Source organism: Phyllostomus discolor, chromosome 1 (genome assembly GCF_004126475.2).
Source record: "Phyllostomus discolor isolate MPI-MPIP mPhyDis1 chromosome 1, mPhyDis1.pri.v3, whole genome shotgun sequence".
NCBI classification, from domain to species: Eukaryota; Metazoa; Chordata; class Mammalia; order Chiroptera; family Phyllostomidae; genus Phyllostomus; species Phyllostomus discolor.
Window position 1 is genome coordinate 52,493,188 of NC_040903.2, and position 19,909 is coordinate 52,513,096.

The 19,909-nt window shown below is 35.8% G+C and overlaps 1 protein-coding gene across 2 annotated transcripts in view; it reads left to right on the forward strand.

The window, feature by feature from the left end:
* Positions 1–19,909, forward strand: part of LOC114492403 (ankyrin repeat domain-containing protein 26-like) — a 108,184-nt gene that overhangs the window by 56,945 nt on the left and 31,330 nt on the right. For both annotated transcript variants that reach the window (XM_036022582.1, XM_036022578.1), the window contains exons 18-21: positions 185–345; positions 9,459–9,510; positions 9,782–9,923; positions 18,700–18,913. In XM_036022582.1, the coding sequence (XP_035878475.1) occupies positions 185–345; positions 9,459–9,510; positions 9,782–9,923; positions 18,700–18,913 (569 nt within the window). The remainder of the gene's footprint in view (positions 1–184; positions 346–9,458; positions 9,511–9,781; positions 9,924–18,699; positions 18,914–19,909) is intronic.

Below are 19,909 nucleotides of genomic sequence, written 5' to 3' on the forward strand. Positions count from 1 at the left end.
GGCAGGCCCCCACTGTGGACCTGGCCTGCAACCTAGGTATGTGCCTTGACTGGGAATCAAACCTGCGACACTTTGGTTCGCAGCCCACGCTCAAATCCACTGAGCTATGCCAGCCAGGTCTACAAAAGGTCTTTTTAATAATAAAGTAATAACAATTATCCTTAATCTCAAACTGTCATTAAAGGTTGAAGAAGAAAAAAAGATGCACAACAGTAGTGAAGTGAATGTAACAGAAAACATGCATAATGCTGATGCTGATGACAGTGATGGGTTAATTCAACAAAGGAAGAGTGAACAAACTGACAAGCAGCCATTCCCTGTTACAGGGAATGAATATTCTGATAGGTAAGCTTCCAGCAATATTTAATAGTAGGTAATTGTTATTTTCCCATAAAGCAAATTCTAATTTTGAGGTAATATTCATGATAAGCCAATTTATATTTTTATTAGTGATGTTCAGCCTTGTCTGGTAATCAGAAAAATATCAGTTAACAAGCAATGAGATACCATTTTCTGAAGTCATGATGATAAATATTTAAAAATAACAACCATTTTTTCTTGGCAAATGAAAGAAAAATGGCATTTTCATACACTATTGCTAGATAAAATTGATTAATCTTTTTTGAATGGTAATTATTAATAGCATGTTTCATAATTTCAAATGTGTAATTTTTTAATCTCCACAGCTATACTTCTGGAACTAGACCTGTAGGAAAGTATTCTAGGGACATTTATTATATATTACTATGTATATAAAACATACAATAGGTCATTATATATATATATGTAGTAGGACATAATGTTAAGGATATATTATATATATATATATATATATATGCCTCAAGGACATTTTTATAAATATGTTACATGCAGGGCAGGGGCAAAAGTAGGTTTGCAGTTGTTCATATGGAAAATAATACAGTAATTAATAACTAATAATACAATAATAAATTCTTTTTGTACACTCACAACTATAAACCTACCTTTTGCCCTCCCTGTAAATACATATGTATGTTAAGGATATTTTTTATAGCATTGTATATCAAAAAAGTTGGAGGTAATCTAAATACCTATCTATAAGGAAATAAATTCTTAAACCCATAAATAATAAGGTATGTAACCACTGGAAAAAATGAGGTGAGGTCTAAGCATACTGACCATTTCATAACTGAAGTAGATTTAAAGCATTTTGTTTGATGTCATATCTGAAACACATTTTTTTTTAGAATATTTTTAATATCTGCCGTGCTTCAAAAGGAAGTTATATGCTACACTGGCACTCTGTTACCATCCAAATTGCTAGTTATTAGATTTTTCTGTTTTGTTCGTAATATGTGAGGTGCTCAAATATTGGACCCCAAGTTAATCTGAAGCAAAGAGTTTCACATGACAGTTTGTTCCATGTTTTGTATAAAAATTTTAGTTTATCAAGTAAACATTAAAACACACCAATGGATCAATCTGGTTTTCTGTTTTTTTTTTAATCATTGTTCAAGTACAGTTTCTCTCCCCCATACTCCCATTCCAGCCCCACCCACCCAACCCTCCCCCCCTCCCCCCACCACCCCCCACCTCTAGTTTTTGTCCATGTGTCCCTCCAAACTTGTTCCTGTAATCCCTACCCATTCCCCCCTGAAATTCCCTCTTTCTCTCCCCTCTGTGGCCCACTGTCCAGACTATCCCCTATTTCAGTGTCTTTGGTTATATGTTGCTAGTTGTTTTTGTTTTTGTTTTGTTGTTTAGATTTCCTTTAAAGAGAGGTGATAGTCATGGTGGGTATTTGTCTTTCCACTTCCACATGCCTGGGCTTGTTTCACCTTAGCATATGCTTTCCAGCTTCCCATCATGCGTGGCAAAGGGTATGCGCTCTTTCTTTCTCTGCCTGCATAGAATTCCATTGTGTAATGTTCCATAGTTTTTGATTCCATTCATTTACTGGATGGGCATCTAGGTTGCTTCCAGCACCTAACTATTGTAAAGTGTGCTGCTATGAATATCGGGGTGCAAAGGTTCTTTTGTATTGGTGTTTTAGTTCTGTTTCTTAGGATATAGTCCCCAGCAGTGGAATGCTGGGTCAAAAGGCAGATCCATTTTTAGTTTTCTGAGGAAGTTCCAAACTGCTTTCCATAGTGGTTGTACCAGTCTGCAGTCCCACCAACAGTGCACTAGGGACCCCCTTTCTCCACATCCTCTCCAACACTTGTTGTTTGTTGCTTTGTTTATGATGGCCATTCTGACTGGTGTGAAGTGGTATCTCATTGTGGTTTTAATCTGCATCTCTCTGGTGGCTAGCGATATTGAGCATCGCTTCATGTGTCTTTGGATTTTCTGTATGTCCTCCTTGGAGAAGTGTCTGTTCAAGTCCTTTGCCCATTTTTTAATTGGGTTACTTGTCTTCTTAGAGTGGAGTCGTGTAAGTTCTTTATATATTTTGGAGATTAAACCCTTGTCTGAGGTATCATTGGCAAATATGTTTTCCCATACAGTTGGTTCTCTTTTTATTTTGATACTGTTTTCCTTAGCTTGTGCAAAAGCTTTTAATTTTGATGAGGTCCCATTTGTTTATTCTTTCCTTTATGTCCCTTGCTCTAGGAGACAAGTCAGTAAAAAAGTTTCTGCTGCGTGAAATATCTGAGATTTTCCTACCTACGTTCTCTTCTAGGACTTTAATGGTGTCACGCTTTATATTTAAGTCTTTTATTCCACCTTGAATCTATTTTTGTATAAGGTGTAAGTTGGTGCTCGAGTTTTCATTTTTTTGCATGTAGCTGTCCAGTTCTCCCAACACCATTTGTTGAAGAGGCTATTTTTTATTCCATTTTATATTGCTGCTGTCCTTTGTCGAATATTAATTGACAGTGGAGACTTGGGTTTATTTCTGGGCTCTCTGTTCTGTTCCATTGGTCTATGTGCCTGTTTTTTATGCCAGTACCAGGTGTTTGAATCACAGTGGCCTTGTAGTATAGTTTTAGTGTCAGGTATTGTGATCCCTCCTACTTTTACTCTTCTTTCTCAAAATTGCAGCAGCTATTCGGGGTCGTTTATGGTTCCATATAAATTGTTGAAGTGTTTGTTTCTTACGTCTGTGAAATATGCCATTGGTACTTTAATAGGTATTGCAATTGAATGTGTAAATTGCTTTTGGTAGTATGGACATTTTAATGGATCAGTCTGTTAAAGTGGCAGGCACAGACCTTCTCTGTATAGAGCCAGATGGTCAATATTTTAGACTTTGTGGACTATCAGGTCTCTTTCACTGTAGTCTGAAATCTTCCATAAACAATAGGTAGATGAACATGTGTAGCTGTGTGCCAATAAAAGAGTTTACAAGCAGGCAATGGGGCTGGACTTGGCCTGAAGGCAGTTATTTGCTGACCCCTGCACTATAAAGCAAGGTGCTACTAATGTAGTAAATCTTCTTTTTAAAGTTTCCCTGCATACATGCCTTTATCCTTTCTTTTTTAAAGAGAATATATTTCAGTATGCACCACACCAAATTTTTTCAACAGTGACTTCATATTACACAATTTTTAAAAATTCAGTTTATAAAGAAAATTTTATGTTTCACCCTTTATTTCTGTTACAGAATTTTATATGACTGATTACTTGGTATATTTAGTAATAGAAAATATTCTAGAGTTGATTTTCATCAAGCAAAAAATCCTTGTTACCTTTTTTAACTATAAGAAAAATGATAATCGGTTTAGTAATATCATTACACTGGGTGGGACAAAGTAGGTTTACAGTTTGTATGGAAAATAATACAATGATTAATAAAATCATAATACAAGAATGAACTCTCTTTATTGTACTGAGAACTGTAAACCTACTTTTGCCCCATCCTGTATATCTAAAAAATTTCATGGGGTCTTTTATTTGTATAATTTTGTATATTTATTATTTAATAAGTGGTCTGGGCATATTTTCAATTAAAAAACTTTTTTGTGTTGCAAAAATACCATATAATCACTATGAAAGGATTGAAAAACTATAGCTAAACAAGAAAATTAGATCATCCACGATCATGCCATCTAGCTACAAAGTTCTTAAAAGTTGTCTCCCTGATTCTCATCTCCCTTCCATGCACTCTTGAACCCACTCTAGTAAATTTTAGTCCTTTCTCTCTTCCATAATTGTTTTTCTGAAGGTTACCACTGGTTTTTCACTCTAATACAACTAGCTATAATTTTTTAGATCTTGTTTTACATAATCTGTCAACAATATTTGACCCAGTGGGAAACTCTTCAAAATACTTTCTTCACTTGGCTTTCAGGACTTAGTCTTCAGGGTGGGAAGCACACTTTCCTGGTTGCCTGCTTCCTGTCTAGTCCATGCATCTCAGTCTGTTTTACTTGTTTCTCCCCATGCCCCACCTTTTATAGTTCAAGTGTTTCAGGATTCAGTCCTTGGTTTATTTTTCCCATGACTTTTACTACCTTGCATATGCTAATCCCCAAATTTGTATTTCCAGCCCAGATATCATATCTCTCCTTAATTCCAGCCCTGTATATCAGACTGTCTACTTGAGATCTCTTTTTGGATAAGTCTTGGGTATTTCAGACTTAAGATGTCCAAAATTGAACTGCTGATACTGTTTTTTCACACCTGCCCTTCACACAGTCTTTCTGTTTGAGTTAATGACAACTCTTCAATTGCTTTGCCAAAAACTTGGTGTCAACTTCTCTTATACCTCACATCTAATCTGTCAGCAAAACTTTCAGGTTACCTTCAACATTTATCCAGAAGCATCTTTCAGACACAAGCCACTATCATCTGCTGTTTAAATTAGTATAATAGACAACTAATTGGCTTTCCTTCCTTCCTTCCTTCCTCCTTCCTTCCTTTCCTTCCTTCTTCCCTTCTCTCTCTTCTTCCCTCCCTCCCTTTCTTCCCCCTTTTTACTCTTTTCTCAATTCTAAACACAGTGGTCCTATTAAAAGATGAGTCAGATAATGCCATTCCTCTACTCAAAACCTTCTAATTGCCTCCCATTTCATTCAGAGTACATGCCAAAGTTCTTCATAATACCTGCAAGGCCTTACATAATCTTGTCATCTTAGATCTCTGTTTCTGACTTGAACTTCTATTTTCTATCCTTTTTGTTTTGGTCCAACCAGACTGAATTTCTCACTATTCCTAAATGCTGAGGGAATATGTCTGTACTTGTTGTTGATTCAATCTGGAATGCGTTTCCCTCAGATATACAGATGGCATGCTTTTTCCATTCTTTTAGTTCTTTACTTAAGAGCCTCTTTCTTAACAAGACCTATCTTGGCCAGCCTAATATTTTACCGACCTTCTCCCCACACAACACATTAAAATTTCATTTATCTCCTCTAACATGCTGTATATTTTTCCTATCTAGTTTATTATTGTGTTTACTTCACTCTCATGACTAGGGTTTTTGTGTATTCAACTGCCATAGCCTCAGTGTCTAGAAAAGGGCCTAGCATGCCATACTACTCAAATATTGACTGAATGAATGGAATTTCACTTTGTGTGTTGCCTTAAACATTATGCAGCGCACATGGAAATAAGAAATAAGTTTGATGTGGAACCATTCTGACAATTTTATCTGCCAGTTATGTGCATTTTAAATATTCTTTTTGGCTCTTTCTAGTAAGCTCTATTTTCTCCATGAATACTTTTCCATTTAGGGAGAGAAGCCCAATATTGTGCTTACTCACCATTTTTATTATTCATATTCATAGTAGTATTAATTATGGTAAAGTGGATGAAAGGAATAGCAAACTTCATTTATATTTTATTATGAAGCAGAAAGTATAGTGGTGGTAAGTTATTCTAGGACTTTAAAACAATTTTTGCCAAAGGTTAATGAACTCTCAATATCTGAACTAAGAACATAAAGTTGGTATTTGTTGCTCATTATACTGAGAGAGCTATGCTGGTCAGGCACAGTCTTTTCTGACGTAGTGGACTGCTCCTGCTTTACATGGTTTCTGGACAAGTGGGGTTTAAGGATTAGTGGACTTTCAGAGGCTTAAGTGGATTGACATCATATGAGGCAGCATGGTTATTCTGGTGAGATGGGTGTTGATTGGTTGGCACTCTGAGGCTTGTTTATTCCAATAAGGTTGTCTCTGAATGGCTTTCCTTCGAAAGAAGTGATCTACAGTGATTGGTGAGTGAGGCCTGTGGTCACTGACTGATTAAACACAATAAAAACTGATTCCAGTGGCTTCTTGTTACCATGGTTGTTAGTCTTTTCCTAAGTTTGAAGAACTTTAATTGAAATGTTTTCTGTGTAAAAGTTGCCTTCCATCAACTATGTTCATAATGAAGATTATCTCATATTCTATAATTATAGACTTATTTTTGAAGTTTGGGTCAAGAGGAATTATTTAATAATTGCTCTCATAAAGATCCCTCCTTTTTTAGATGCTTAGTGTTAACCAGAAAACTTATTTGCATAACTATTTTTTTAAAAATATTATTAGTTTTGTTTTTATATAGCTTTTTTGTTTGTTGTATAACTTGTGTACAACTTAGTTTGTATATTGTACAACTTTTGTTAGTTTTTATTTGCTTAGATTCAATTATTGATAGATATGTATTTTGCTATTTTATTGTTCATAGTTTGATCTTCTTTTTCTTAACTGAGTCCATTTAACATTTCATATAATAATGGTTTGGTTATGATGAACTTCTATAGTTTTTTCTTGTCTGGGAAGCTCTTTGCCCTTCGATTCTAAATGACAGATTTGTTGGGTAGAGCAATTTTGGATTAGGTCCCTGCTTTTCATGATTTCAAATATTTCTTGCCAGTCCCTTCTATCCTGCAAAGTTTCTTTTGAAAAATCATCTGACGGCCTTATGGGAACTCCCCTGTAGGTAACTGACTTATTTTCTGTTGATTCTTTTAAGATTCTTTCTTTATCGTTAAGCTTTGGCATTTTAATTGCATGTCTTGGGGTGGGGGGGGGCTCTTTGCATTCATCTTTTTTGAGATTCTATGCTTCCTGGACTTGCATGTCTATTTTCTTCACCAAATTAGGGAAGTTTTCTTTCATTTTTCAAATAGATTTTCAATTTCTTGCTCTTTCTCTTCTCCTTCTGCCACCCAATGATGCGAATGTTGGACCTCTTAAGTTGTCGCAGAGGGACAGCACTCCTCATCTTTTCTCTTGTTCTCATTGGTGGTTTTTTACTTCCTTATGTTCCAAATCATTGATTTGACTCTCAGCTTCATCCATTCTACTGTTGTTTCTCTGTAAATTGTTCTTTATTTCAATTAGTGTATCCTTCATTTCTGACTGGATCTTTTTGATGCTGCTGAGGTCCTCACTAAGTTCCTTGAGCATCCTGATAACCCATGTTTTGAACCTCTGCATCTGAAAAGATTTCTTATTTCCATTTTGTTTAGCTTTTTCTGGAGTTTTTGATCTATCATTTCATTTGGGCCATGTTTCTTTGTCTCCTCATTTTGGCAGCCTCCCTGTGTTTGTTTCTATGTATTAGGTAGAAGCTGCTTTGACTCCATGTCTTGGTAGCTAGTATGGCCTAATGTAGTAGGTGTCCTGTAGGATCCAGTGGCACATCCTCACCTGTCACCCAAGCTGGGTACTCAAGATGCGTGCTTCATGGGGCTGAGTACACCCTCCTCTTGTACTTGAGTCTTAGTTGCTGTTGGCAGATCAATGGGAGGGATTTACACAGGCCAGTCAGCTGCAAGGATTGGCTGTGACCACTTACCACAAATCTCCACATTTTGTGGAAGATTGCCTGTATAGGGTCAAGGTGGTTGTCCTCCCATGTGGCCTGTAGCTGTCCAACTGGGTGTGCTGGCCCTGGAGTTCCCCAGGTGGTGCAGCACACCCAGGGACAGCCCTCACCTGTGTTTTGCCCAAGAGAAGCCCTGCCTGAGCTCTAAAGCAATCTGAGATGGCTGCTACTTGTGCTAAACTTAGAGATTTCCAGGCAAGAGCCAGGCTGTGAATCTACACTGGCTACTGGTTCTTAGTGCAGGCCTTGGGGCTCACCGAGGCCATCTCATCTGTTGTTTGTTTGAGAGGATTTAGGAAGTTGTGCGTCATGAGCCAAAACCAGCCATTCATATGGAAAAGCAGCTTGGGTGGACCCATAAGTTGGATGGGGCAGAGTCTCTTGGAATCTCCAGGGTGGGTCAAACAGCAATGGGAAACATCACTAGCTAATAATAAATGGGTTAATTTATGTAACAAAAAAAAACACAAGTTGATGGAGTCTCAGATATGGTACCAGCTTTCTGGCTCTGTGGCTCTGTGCTAGGGAAGATTAGAAAAGACAATGGCCTCTGCTTACCTTGATGCTAGACACTTCAGTTTGTCCCAGTATGTCACTTGTACCTTTCAAGCTGCTACCTTGGTGCTGGAGCTTAGAAGGGGTGAGTTTGAGTAGGTGAGTGCATGTGTGAGATCTTGAAGAAGAATTGCTTGGGACTCCAGCAGTTTTCTACCACTGACTCAATCCCCACTGGTTTTTGTAGGCAGGAGTTTTGGGGACTTTTCTTCCTGGCACTGGAACCCTGTGGGGGGGATCCTGGTGTGGGTCTGGGACTCCTCAGTCCTGAGATATCCCTCCCAAATTTTTATCCACCACATGTGGCTAAGGGACCAGCCTGTTCTGCATCTGCACCCCTCCTACGAGAGTGAATGGATGCAATTTCTTTAATTCCGTGGTTGTCAGACTTCCATTCACCTTGATTTCTAGTGGTTCTGAGTGATGGTTGTTCTATATAGTTTAGTTGTAATTTTGATGTGGTTGTGTGAAGAAGCAAGCCATGTCTGCCTACGCCACCATCTTCCCCATTCTCAAAACACATGTTTTGAAGTCAGATTTCCTGGGTTTGAATTCCAGGTCTGCTATTGACCACCTGTTATAGACTCTGGCAAGTTACTTAGCTTTTCTATGTCCCATTTTCTTTCTTTGTAAAGTACCTAATATATTGCCTACCTCCAAGATTTCTTGCAAGGATTAAAATGCTCCTGAGACATGTAAAATGCTTGCCAATAATGCTTACTAGTTGCACAGTAAGTCCTCGAAAAGCTAGTATCATGATTATTATAAGAGGAATTCCTTCATGTAAGGCTTAAGTAATACTTTCCAACTAGGTCTTAGTGCCTGTAGAAACTCGTGTTTATTGAAAATGACAATGAAAAAACTATGGTATATTATTTCTTCCTATCTGTAGTGCAAGTAACAAACATTATGGTTTTCCTTTTGCTTTGGCTATCAGCTTGATCTAAATTTAATACTTCATGTTAATATGAGCAGGATATTTTCTTTATCCTTTAATGTTAGTTATTCTGTTTATTGTTTAATCCCCCTTATGGAAAGTTAATTACAAATGTAGACATAAGACTGTAAACCTTCATTTACATAAGAAACAATAGGTTTAGATATTCTTTGTATCTTAAGTATCTTAAATATTTACCTGAAAAGAACTGTTTTCTTTTTAGATCTACAGAGAAAACATCTTATGAAGAGAAAACATTTAGTGAAGAGAACAAGGTATTATAAAAAATAAGCTATCAAAAATATTATTTGTGGTAAAAAATTATAATAGATATAGTGAAACAACAGAAAATCTTTGTTTATTATAGGGACATGTACTTTGTGAAGGTAATTTAGAAATATTATTGATAAAGGTATGTTTTTTATAAAAATCAATTCTTTTAAGAATACTCATGTTTTTGTTTTTATAAAAAGGTGGATATTTATTACCTCTATATACTTAATATATTTTATTAACATTTTGAAAACCAGTATTATTTATTTGTAGGTCAAAGAGAAATTTAATTCCATGGATGACCTTGATGACTTAACTCAGTCATCTGAAACATTTTCAGAACACTGTGAATTGCCTTACTCCAACTGTAAGAATTTCATGTTGCTAATTGAACAACTTAGCATGGATTGTAAAGGTAGGACCATTGCATAAATATAAAGCATTTTATGTATACTGTAGTAATATATGTACAACTTGTGTAGTACTGAACCATAGAGCACTGACGTGCTGTATCGCTGTTTACCTAAGAAATATGTTTGATATTACTATAAAGTGAGAGTGATTGTATGCTCTCAGCCAAAGAGCTATGAGACTTTCCACTGTACTTGTCTCAGTGTGAATGGTGATACCTAGTGTGTCTCTTTACTCTGTTTTTCTCCAATGCCTTCACCCAAGGTCAGGTTATGAAGATTCCCTCCCAGAATACTGAAATAACCTCATAACTGTTCTCCCTGCCGTTTTACCTCCTGGAACTTTGGTCTACAACTGTAATTATTATATATTTTAAAAAATTGAGATCTCATTATGTTTAATTTTTTAAGTATATTTTATTGATTATGCCATTACAGTTGTCCCATTTTTTTCTCCCCTTTATTCCTTTCCACCCTGCTCCCCCTTTCCCACCAACATTCTCCCACACTTAGTTCATGTCAGTGGGTCATACATGTAAGTTCTTTGGTTTTTCCATTCCCTATACTATTCTTAACCTCCCCCTGTCTATTTTGTACCTACCATTTATGCTTCTTATTTCCTGTACCTTTCTCCCCAGTCTGTACCCCCACACCACTGATAACCCTCCATGTGTTCTCCATTTCTGTGATTCTGTTCCTGTTTTAGTTGTTTCCTTAGTTCATTTTTTTTTTGTTTTTAGGTTTAGTTATTGGTCTTTGTGACTTTGTTGTCATTTTACTGTTCATAATTTTGATCACTTTTTCTTAGATAAATCCTTTTAATATTTCACATAATAAGGGCTTGGTGATGATGAAGTCCTTTAACTTGACCTTATCTGGGAAGCACTTTATCTGCCCTTCCATTCTAAATGATAGCTTTGCTGGATAGAGCAATCTTGGATGTAGGTCCTTGCCTTTCATGACTTGGAATACTTCTTTCCAGCCTCTTCTTGCCTACAAGGTTTCTTTTGAGAAATCAGCTGACAGTCTTATGGGCACTCCTTTGTAGATAACTGTCTCCTTATCTCCTGCTGCTGCTAGGATTCTCTCCATTTTAATGTAATGTAATATAATTATATGCCTTGGTGTGTTCCTCCTTGGGTCCAACTTCTTAGGGACTCTCTGGGCTTCCTGGACTTCCTGGAAGTCTCATTTCTTTGCCAGATTAGGGAAGTTCTCCTTCATTATTTGTTCAAGTAAGTTGTCAATTTCTTGCTCTTGTTCTTCTCCTTCTGGCACCCCTGTGATTCAGATGTTGGAATGTTTAAAGTTGTCCCTGAGGTTCCTAAGCCTCTCCTCACTTTTTAAATTCTTGTTTCTTCATTTTGTTCCAGTTGAATGTTTATTTATTCCTTCTCATTGATTTGAGTCCTGGTTTCCTTCCCTTTAATATTGGTTCCCTGTATATTTTTCATTATTTCACTTTGCATAGGCTTCACTTTTTTCCTCTATTTTGCGATCATACTCAACCATTTCTGTGAGCATCCTGATTAGCAGTGTTTTGAACTGTGCATCTGTTAGGTTGGCTATCTCTTCATTGCTTAGTTCTGTTTTTGGAGCTTTGATCAGTTCTTTGATTTGGCCCCTATATCTTTGTCTCAGTACACGCATTAGGATGTAAGGGGCAGAGCCTCAGGTATTCTCCAGGGTGGGGCAACCACATAGCTGCATTGTGGCACTGTAGGTGGGGGAGGGGTCAGGAATAATGTCGCTTGATTGGCTCTTGGCTGGCTTTGAGTCACTTACCCCTGTATCCAAGCAAATTGGACCATTCTGGTGCTGATTCCCAGGTGGGTGGGTTTGTGTATGTTCTAGGACCCTGTGGGTTTCTCCAATGAACCCTCCTGTGAGGCTGGGAGTTTCTCCCACCACCACAACTCCCACAGGTTTTTACAACCAGAGGTTTCAGGCTTTCTTTTCCTGCACTGGAACCCCATGTTCTGTGGTCTGTCTCACTCCCCAGTTGTTCCTCCTAGTTTACCCACATGCAAATGTGGGACCACCAGCTGCTGCCTCACCCACCTGATCCTCCAGCCACTGCCTTGCCTTGAGTCCTCTCTGCCCCAGCTGCCCGTCTCTGCTCCTCCTACCAGTCTGGATAATATGTCCTTTTTAATTCCTTGGTTGTCAGACTTCCATACATTTTGATTGTTCTGGCCGTTCTGGTTGTTTTTGTTTTTTTAATTGTTTTTGTCGTTCTTTTGGTTGTGTGAGGAGGCAAAGTATACCTACGTATGCCTCCATCTTGGCCAGCAGTCCTAGATCTCATTGTGTTTAAAACCGAGCCTTTACTTCTCATTGCTCTAAGGTTAAAGGCTACAGTATCCTCTAGCTTCATTTTCTATCATTTTATATCCTCTTTCTATCTATGTTACAGCCACTGTCTTATATTTTTTCCTGTAATAGTGCTTTATTTACAACAGCTTGGTTAGGTAAACTACACGCATAGTAGTGTATAGCTTGATAGTTTTGCATATGTGTGTACACATATGAACTCATCCCCACAATCCAGAGAGTTAGCATATCCATCACCCCTAAAAGTTTCCTCATGCCTTTTTATATCCCTTGTTAAGAGACTACTGAGTTGGGTTTTTTTGGGCCATTTTCCATTCCCACCAGCAGTGCATGAGAATTCCATTTCCTCCCTATTTTCACTAACGCTTAGTATTGTCAGTTTTTTAAATCCTAGCCATTCTGATGGGGATGTGTATACCCACTGTGCAACCAACTGAGCCATGACACTGGCCAGCGCCCTTTTTCTTTTTGATGAATCCAGTTTATCCATTTGTTCTTCTATGGATTTTTCTTTTTTTGTTCATGTCTAAGAATACTTTGCCTAACACAAGGTCACAAAATTTTCTTTTAAGTTTTCCTTTAGAAGTTTTATAGTTTTAGGCCTTGCATTTAGATATGGTTCATTTTGTGTTGTCTTTTACTTGTGAGGCAAGGTATGGATTCAAGTTCATTTCTTTGCATATGGATATCCAGTTGTTCCAGCACCATTTGTTGAAAATTCTATATTTTCTCTACTTTTTGGTACTGTGCCTTTGTCAAAATTAGTTGAGCATATGTGTATAGGTTTATTTCTAGACTCTGTTCTGTCCCATTGATGTACCTGGCCATCCTTACACCAGTAACTGCAGGTGTTTTAATTACTGTAGGTTTATAAAAGTTCTTGAAATCAGATAATGTCAATCCTCCACTTGTGTTCTTTTTCATGATTATTTTGCTATTATAGATTACTTTGTATTTCCACATGAATGTTAAATCAGCTTATCAATTTTTAAAAAATTCTGCTAGCATTCTCAAAATTAGATTTGAATCATATTTAATCCACAGATTAATTTGTGAAAAATTGATTTCTTTAACAATATCATATTTTCAACCCCTGATCAAAGTTTGTGTCTACATTTATACAGGACATCTTTAATTTTTGTTAGTAATATTTTAATGTATAGGTCTTTCTGTCTTTTATGAGGTTACCCATAAGTATTTCTTATTTTTTTAATTGTAAATAATATATTTTGAGTTTTAATCTCTGGTTGTTCACTGCTAACATACAGAAATACAGTTGATTTTTGTATATTGATTCTGTGTCCTTCAACTTTGCTAAGTTCATTTATTAGTTCGAGTAGCTTTTTGGCAGAGTCTGTCAGATTTTCTACATAACCAAATGTTGTCAAACTTTCTTTCTTAAACTACTATTTTAGTAAAGACAGTAAATGTTTAAAACTTGTGACCAATAACATTCTCCATCACAACTAATCAGTTCTGCCACTGTAACATGAGAGTAGCCATAGACAATACATAAATTAATGGACATAACTGTATTTCAATAACTTTTTATTTACTGAAACAAGCAACCTGGCCCACAGGTTGGAGTTTGCTGGCTCCTGTTGTATGATCATGTTGTCTACTAATAGAGACAAGTTTACTTCTTCCTTTCCTATATGGATGCCTTTTGTTTCTTTATCTTGCCTAATAACACTGGCTGGAAATTCCAGTATAGTGCTCAGTAGATGGAGAAAAGTGGTCATTTCTGTCTTGTTCCTGATTCTTTAGGGCAAGAATTCACCTTTTAACAAATACCTATGATGTTAACTGTAGAGTTCTCATAGCTCTTTTATTTAATCATATTAAAGAAATTTCCTTGTACTCCTAGTTTGCTAAAAGTGTTTTTTTATTTTGTTCAATTATAGTTGTTTCACATTTTTCCTCATTGCTCTCTCCTGCCCTACCTATGTCCCACCCCACCCACTCCTTTTTTAAGCAGGAATAGATGTTGAATTTTGTCCAGTGCCTTTTTTTCCCTAGTGACATGATTATAGTATATGGTTTATTAATATGGTAAGTAACAATTGATTTTTTTACTTTTAAAAATACAGATTTATTGAGATATAATTTATATACCATACAGTTCATCAATTTAAAGAGTGGAATTCAGTCGTTTTTAAGCATTTCACAGAATTGTACAACATCACCAAAGTTGATATAAAAATATTTTCATCACCTGCTAAAAAATCCCTATACCTATTTATAAGTACTTTTAAAGATAAATTTAGGACTCTGCAGCTCAGAAGAAAAATATTTTTTTCTCACTTGGTAGAAAGCTGGATTAAGTCCTACAGTTCTAGTTTGAAAAAGTCTTTTTTTAAACAAAAACAAACTTCATTTGCTGTAGTCTTTGACTGGATATTTAGCTAAATTTGACTTAGCCAGTGGTAAATTGGTCACACTGGAATTCACAAATATATCCATCTAGTTGTACTCTCAGTGAAATGATCAACAAAATTAGTAGACTTTTACAATGGAATGGGAGTGATGTTACAAACATATCAGGTAGCTAAAGATTCATGCCACAACTCCCACTAGAAAAATTTTCCTTATTGTGACTATAGAGTTTGTATTTGTCTTTTAATAAAAGCAGTGTTTTTGGAGTTGATGTGGAAAGATCTTTTTTTGTTAAATTTATTGAGGTAATATTGTTAGTAACATATAAAGTTCAGGTGTACAATGTTATAATATGACATCTGTGTACTGTATTGTGTGCTCGCCACTCAAAGTCTATTCTCCTTCCCTCAGTATGTATTTGTCCCCCTTTACCCTAACTGATTTTTGAATGTTAAACATACCCTGCATTCCCCATCTGCTTATGACAGTTGTCTTTTCGATGTATTGTTGGATTCGATTTGCTAATGTTTTGTTGAGAATTTTCACCTTCCATGCTCATGACATAGCTTTCTTTCTTTGTCTGGTTTTGGTTTCAGGGTAATAGAGAATGAGTTGGGGCACGTTTCTGCTCGTCATTGTTTGAGAGAATTTGTGTAGAATTGGTATTACTTTTTCCTAAAGTGTTTTATAGAATTCACCGGTATAGCCATGTAGGCCTGGAATTTTCTTTTTTTGGAAAGGTCTTTAACTAGGACTTTAGATTCTTTTATAGATATAGGGCTGTTTAGCTTATTATCTGTTCTTTCTTGATTAAGTTTTGGTAATTTGTACCAAGGAACTGACCCACTTCATGTGAATTGTCAAATTTATTTACATAAGTTTTATAGCATTACTCTGTTGTTTTCTATAAAATCTGCAGTAATGTCACATTAGTTACTTCTAATTTTGGTAGTTTGTGCATTCTCTCTTTTTTCTTATTGGCCTGACTAGAGGTTTATTACTTTTATTGATTCTCAGAAAGCACTTGTTTCATTGGTTTTTCTCTATTCTTTTTTTATCTTCACTCTAATTGATTTTGTCTTTGATATTTATTATTTCTTCTCTTTTGATTGCTTTAGGTTTAATTTGTTCTTCTGTTTCTAGTTTCTTAATGTGGAAGCTAAAGTCATTGATTTGAGGCCTTTCTTATTTTCTAATATAGATATTCGGTGCTGTAAATTTCACTATTAAGTACTACTGTAGCAGCATTCCACAAAGCCTATTGTATTTATTTTCATTTGCATTCAGTCTAAAATACTTTTCTGATTTCTTTTCCCCTTTTTTTCCACTTTTAGAGAGGGAAGGGAGGGAGGGAGAGAGAGAGAGAGAGCGAGAGCGAGCGCGCGCAACATCAATGTGCGGTTGCAGTTGCTGGGGGTTATGGCCTGGAACCCAAGCACATACCCTGGCTGGGAATCGAACCTGCTGCACTTTGGTTCACAGCCCGAGCTCAATCCACTGAGCTATGCCAGCCAGGGCCTGGTTTCTTTTTCCATTACCTCTTTGACCCAGGGGTTATTTATATGTATGCTACTTAGTTTCCAAATGCTTGAATATTTTCTAGAGATATTTTGGTTTTCATTGTCAGTTTGATATTTTTGTAGATAGCATACGTACTTTATATGACTTAAATCTTTTTCACCGACTCTTTTTATTAAGATGTATTTAATGACCCAGAATACGGTCTTTTTTGGTAAGTGTTTCATAGGTACTTGAAAAGAGGAGTTGTGTTCAAGTCTGCTATATCCTGGATGATTTTCTGCCCACTGTTCTATCTTTATTGAGTGACTGGTATTAAAATCTCAGACTATAATTGTAAATTTGTCTATTTTTCTTTTTAGTTCTATGAATTTTTGCTTCATGTATTTTGAAACTGTTAAGTACATGATCATTTAGGATTATTGTGTTCCTTATTAATTTATCATTATCCATTGATCTAATTCCTGATATTATTTTATGATCTGAAATCTACTTTGGTGTTAAGATAGCCACTTACTTCAGCCTTCTTTTGTCTGGTGTTAGTGTCTTATATCTTATTTCTGTGCTTTTAAAAAAATTGTGTCTTTATGTTTAAAGTACATTTCTTACAGGTGGAATGTAGTTGGGTCTTGGTTTTTTATCCAGTTGGACAATCTGTCTTTTAATTGAAGTTTTTGGACAGTTTTCATTTAATGTGATTATATAGTAGGTTTGAATCTGTCATTCATGCTGCTTGATTTCTTTTTGTCCCACCTGTTCTTTGTTCCTGTTTTCATTTCTTTCTGTCTTCATTTAGATTATTTGAATAATTTTTATAATTTAGTTGTATTTCTGTTTTTGGCTTATTTGCATAACTCTTGATAATTTAGTGGTTGGTTTAGGGTTGCTTTGTGATAAATGACTTTAAATTATCACAGTCTACCTTCAAGTAATATTATAGCATATCACATGTAATATAAGAATATTATAATAATTTACTTCCATTTCTTCTCTATTAGCCAGGTCTGTCCTAGATCTGTGGGATTATATTTTTCATTGATTTTAAAAAGTGTGTGGTCATTGTTTCTTCAAATATTTTATGTCTGTTCCTCCTCCTTTTGGGAATTATACATTAGCCATTTAAGTTTTTTCACAATTCACTGATTAGAATTTACTAATCATGTATTTTGTGATGTCTAATATGCATTTATTCCCATCCAGTGTATTTTTCATGTTTCACATTGTAATTTGCATCTTTAAGTGCAATTCATTTTTTTTTTAAAAAATAGCTTTCATGCCTCTACTTATCTTTTTGAGCTTTATTTGTGATTTAGTTAAGTTCCTTATAAACAGTTTGATCCTTTCTATTCTTGCTCTTATGATGTTAGATGAAACCAGAGCAGTGCTTTGCCAAGGGCTAATTACTCTCCACTACTGAGGCAAGACCTTTCTGTCTACTCTGTTCATTAGCCTGTGACTTAACGGGTTTTCTCAGCCTGGCTAGTGGGAATAGATACCATTGTGCTGTGTGAGCACCAGGTACTGCTTCCTCTAATCTTTTCAGATGTTTGTTTTCCCTGGTCTGAGGTGATTTCTCCCCAGGTCTGCACTGTTCATTACTCAGCTGAGTACCTTGTTCAGACCTCCAGGGTTCTTTTTTGTTCTGCTCCCTCTGCTCAAGAGTTCCAACCTGTGATCTCTACCTGCCTTAGTTTCTCCACACCCTCAGTTTCATCACCTAACTCAAGGAGTCTGGTAGACTCTACCTCAGTTCCTTCTCCCTGTTTTGTGGCCTGGAAGTTCTCTAAAGGCAGTAAGCTGGAACATTCATTAGGCTCACTTCATTTGTATCAGGAATCATTGCCCTTCACTGTCTGAAGTTTGTTGTCTTGAAAATAATTTTTGTAAGATTTTTTATTTATTTATTTTTAGAGAGGGAAGGGAGGAAGATAGAGAGAGAGAAACATCAATGTGTGGTTGCTGGGGGCCATGGCCTGCAACCCAGGCATGTACCCTGACTGGGAATCGAACCTGCAACACTTTGGTGCGCAGGCCACATTCAATCCACTGAGCTATGCCAGCCAGGGCTGAAAATAATTTTTAAATGTATTTTGTCTTTCGTTTTTGCTTGTTTCAGGTAGGAAGTTAGATCAGTACCTACTCCTCCATCTTGTTAGAAGCAGATTGCATAGAACTTTAGCACATGCTGTAGAGAATCTACAATGCTCTCCTTTTTCCTGCTCATCATGCATTTGTCACTGTAGCCATCTCTTCTTCAGGGATATCTTCCTTGGGCCCAGTCTAGACTGAGTTCTATTATATGATCATATAACTCTGTTTACTTAGAGTATCTACCTGAATTTGTAATTATCATTTAACTTGTCTTTTTCCTCTAATAGACTTTAAACTAAACAAGAGCCAGGGATCTTGTCTGTTTTATTTGCAGAGCTTAGTATGTCTTCCACATTGTAGGTACTCAATATATATTTTTTCAATGTATGAGTGTGAAAATGTACAGTCTTTAGACACAAAAAGTACTCATATTTTTCTATTTTTGTTTTCTTTCTGATGCAGATTCTGTTAGCTTACTGAAAATCCAGGACGCACTTCTTTCCTATGAAAGATTAATAGAACTTAAGAAAAATCACTGTGAAATGCTTACAAGAAAAATTAAAAAAACGGAAAATAGGATTAGCGAACTACAAAAGGAGCTATCAGAAACTAAAGAAATGAAATCACAGTTAGAGCATCAAAAAGTGGAATGGGAGCAAGAACTCTGCAACTTGAGGTATTGAGTAATTTGTTTTTAAAGAAGTATTTAAATACATCTATTTTTACATACTCTATATATGTAGGAAAAAATTTAATTGCATTATTACCATCTAAGATGGTAATAACCATTTTACAGGGAAGAATATTTCTTTACTATTATGGAGTATGACATTTTGGGAATAATATAACAGTTTTTAACAGTGCATACTTCTGACAATAAGTTAATGTATATTTTTCAAATCATCATTTGAATGACTATATAGAAGTCCACCAAATGGAACCTCATTGTTTATTTAACAAATTGAATTTTGGTAGTTTTTCATTACTGTGTGTTATAATTAATCCTGCCAGGAAATTTCTATAATATAAGTCAATTTCTATATTTTGATTATGTACTCTGAATGAATTCTTTAATAGAGTATTATTTGGTTAAATGTAATAACTTAAAAAAGGATGTTTGTTTCATATTCCTAAATTATTCACAAGATAGTTCATATCAATTAACATTCCCACTAACAGTATGAAATGGTCATTTTTCTCAAGATAGAAAAAAATTTTTTAAAGAACTAACACAATTTTAGTTTTAATATATATATGAAATGGAAAGTGATGGCTGATTAGTTTATTCAGCATCTTTCTTACACATAGATAAAACTAACTAAAAGGTCTATACTAAAAGCACATGTTACTCTCTATTGTTGATTTTATTAATATTTTGTCTTATTTCAAAGGGATTTTAAAGTGATTTATAAAATAGATAGTAATGAGAAAGATATGTTTAAAGGTTGCAAAAGAGGAAACCATAAGAAGTGCAGAGCAGCAGATACGAGACTTCCTAGGCTGGTCTTGGATCACAGTGGCCAGCAGATAAGTCTTGTGTGAAACATTTCTGCAGATGCTGTCCTACATGCAAATCATTTTTAGGGGCACCTGTAATAGTTTGTGAAGCTGAAATTTTATTTTAGTGAATTTATAAACCTGTTTATAAACAACTACTTCTCTTTCTAATTAG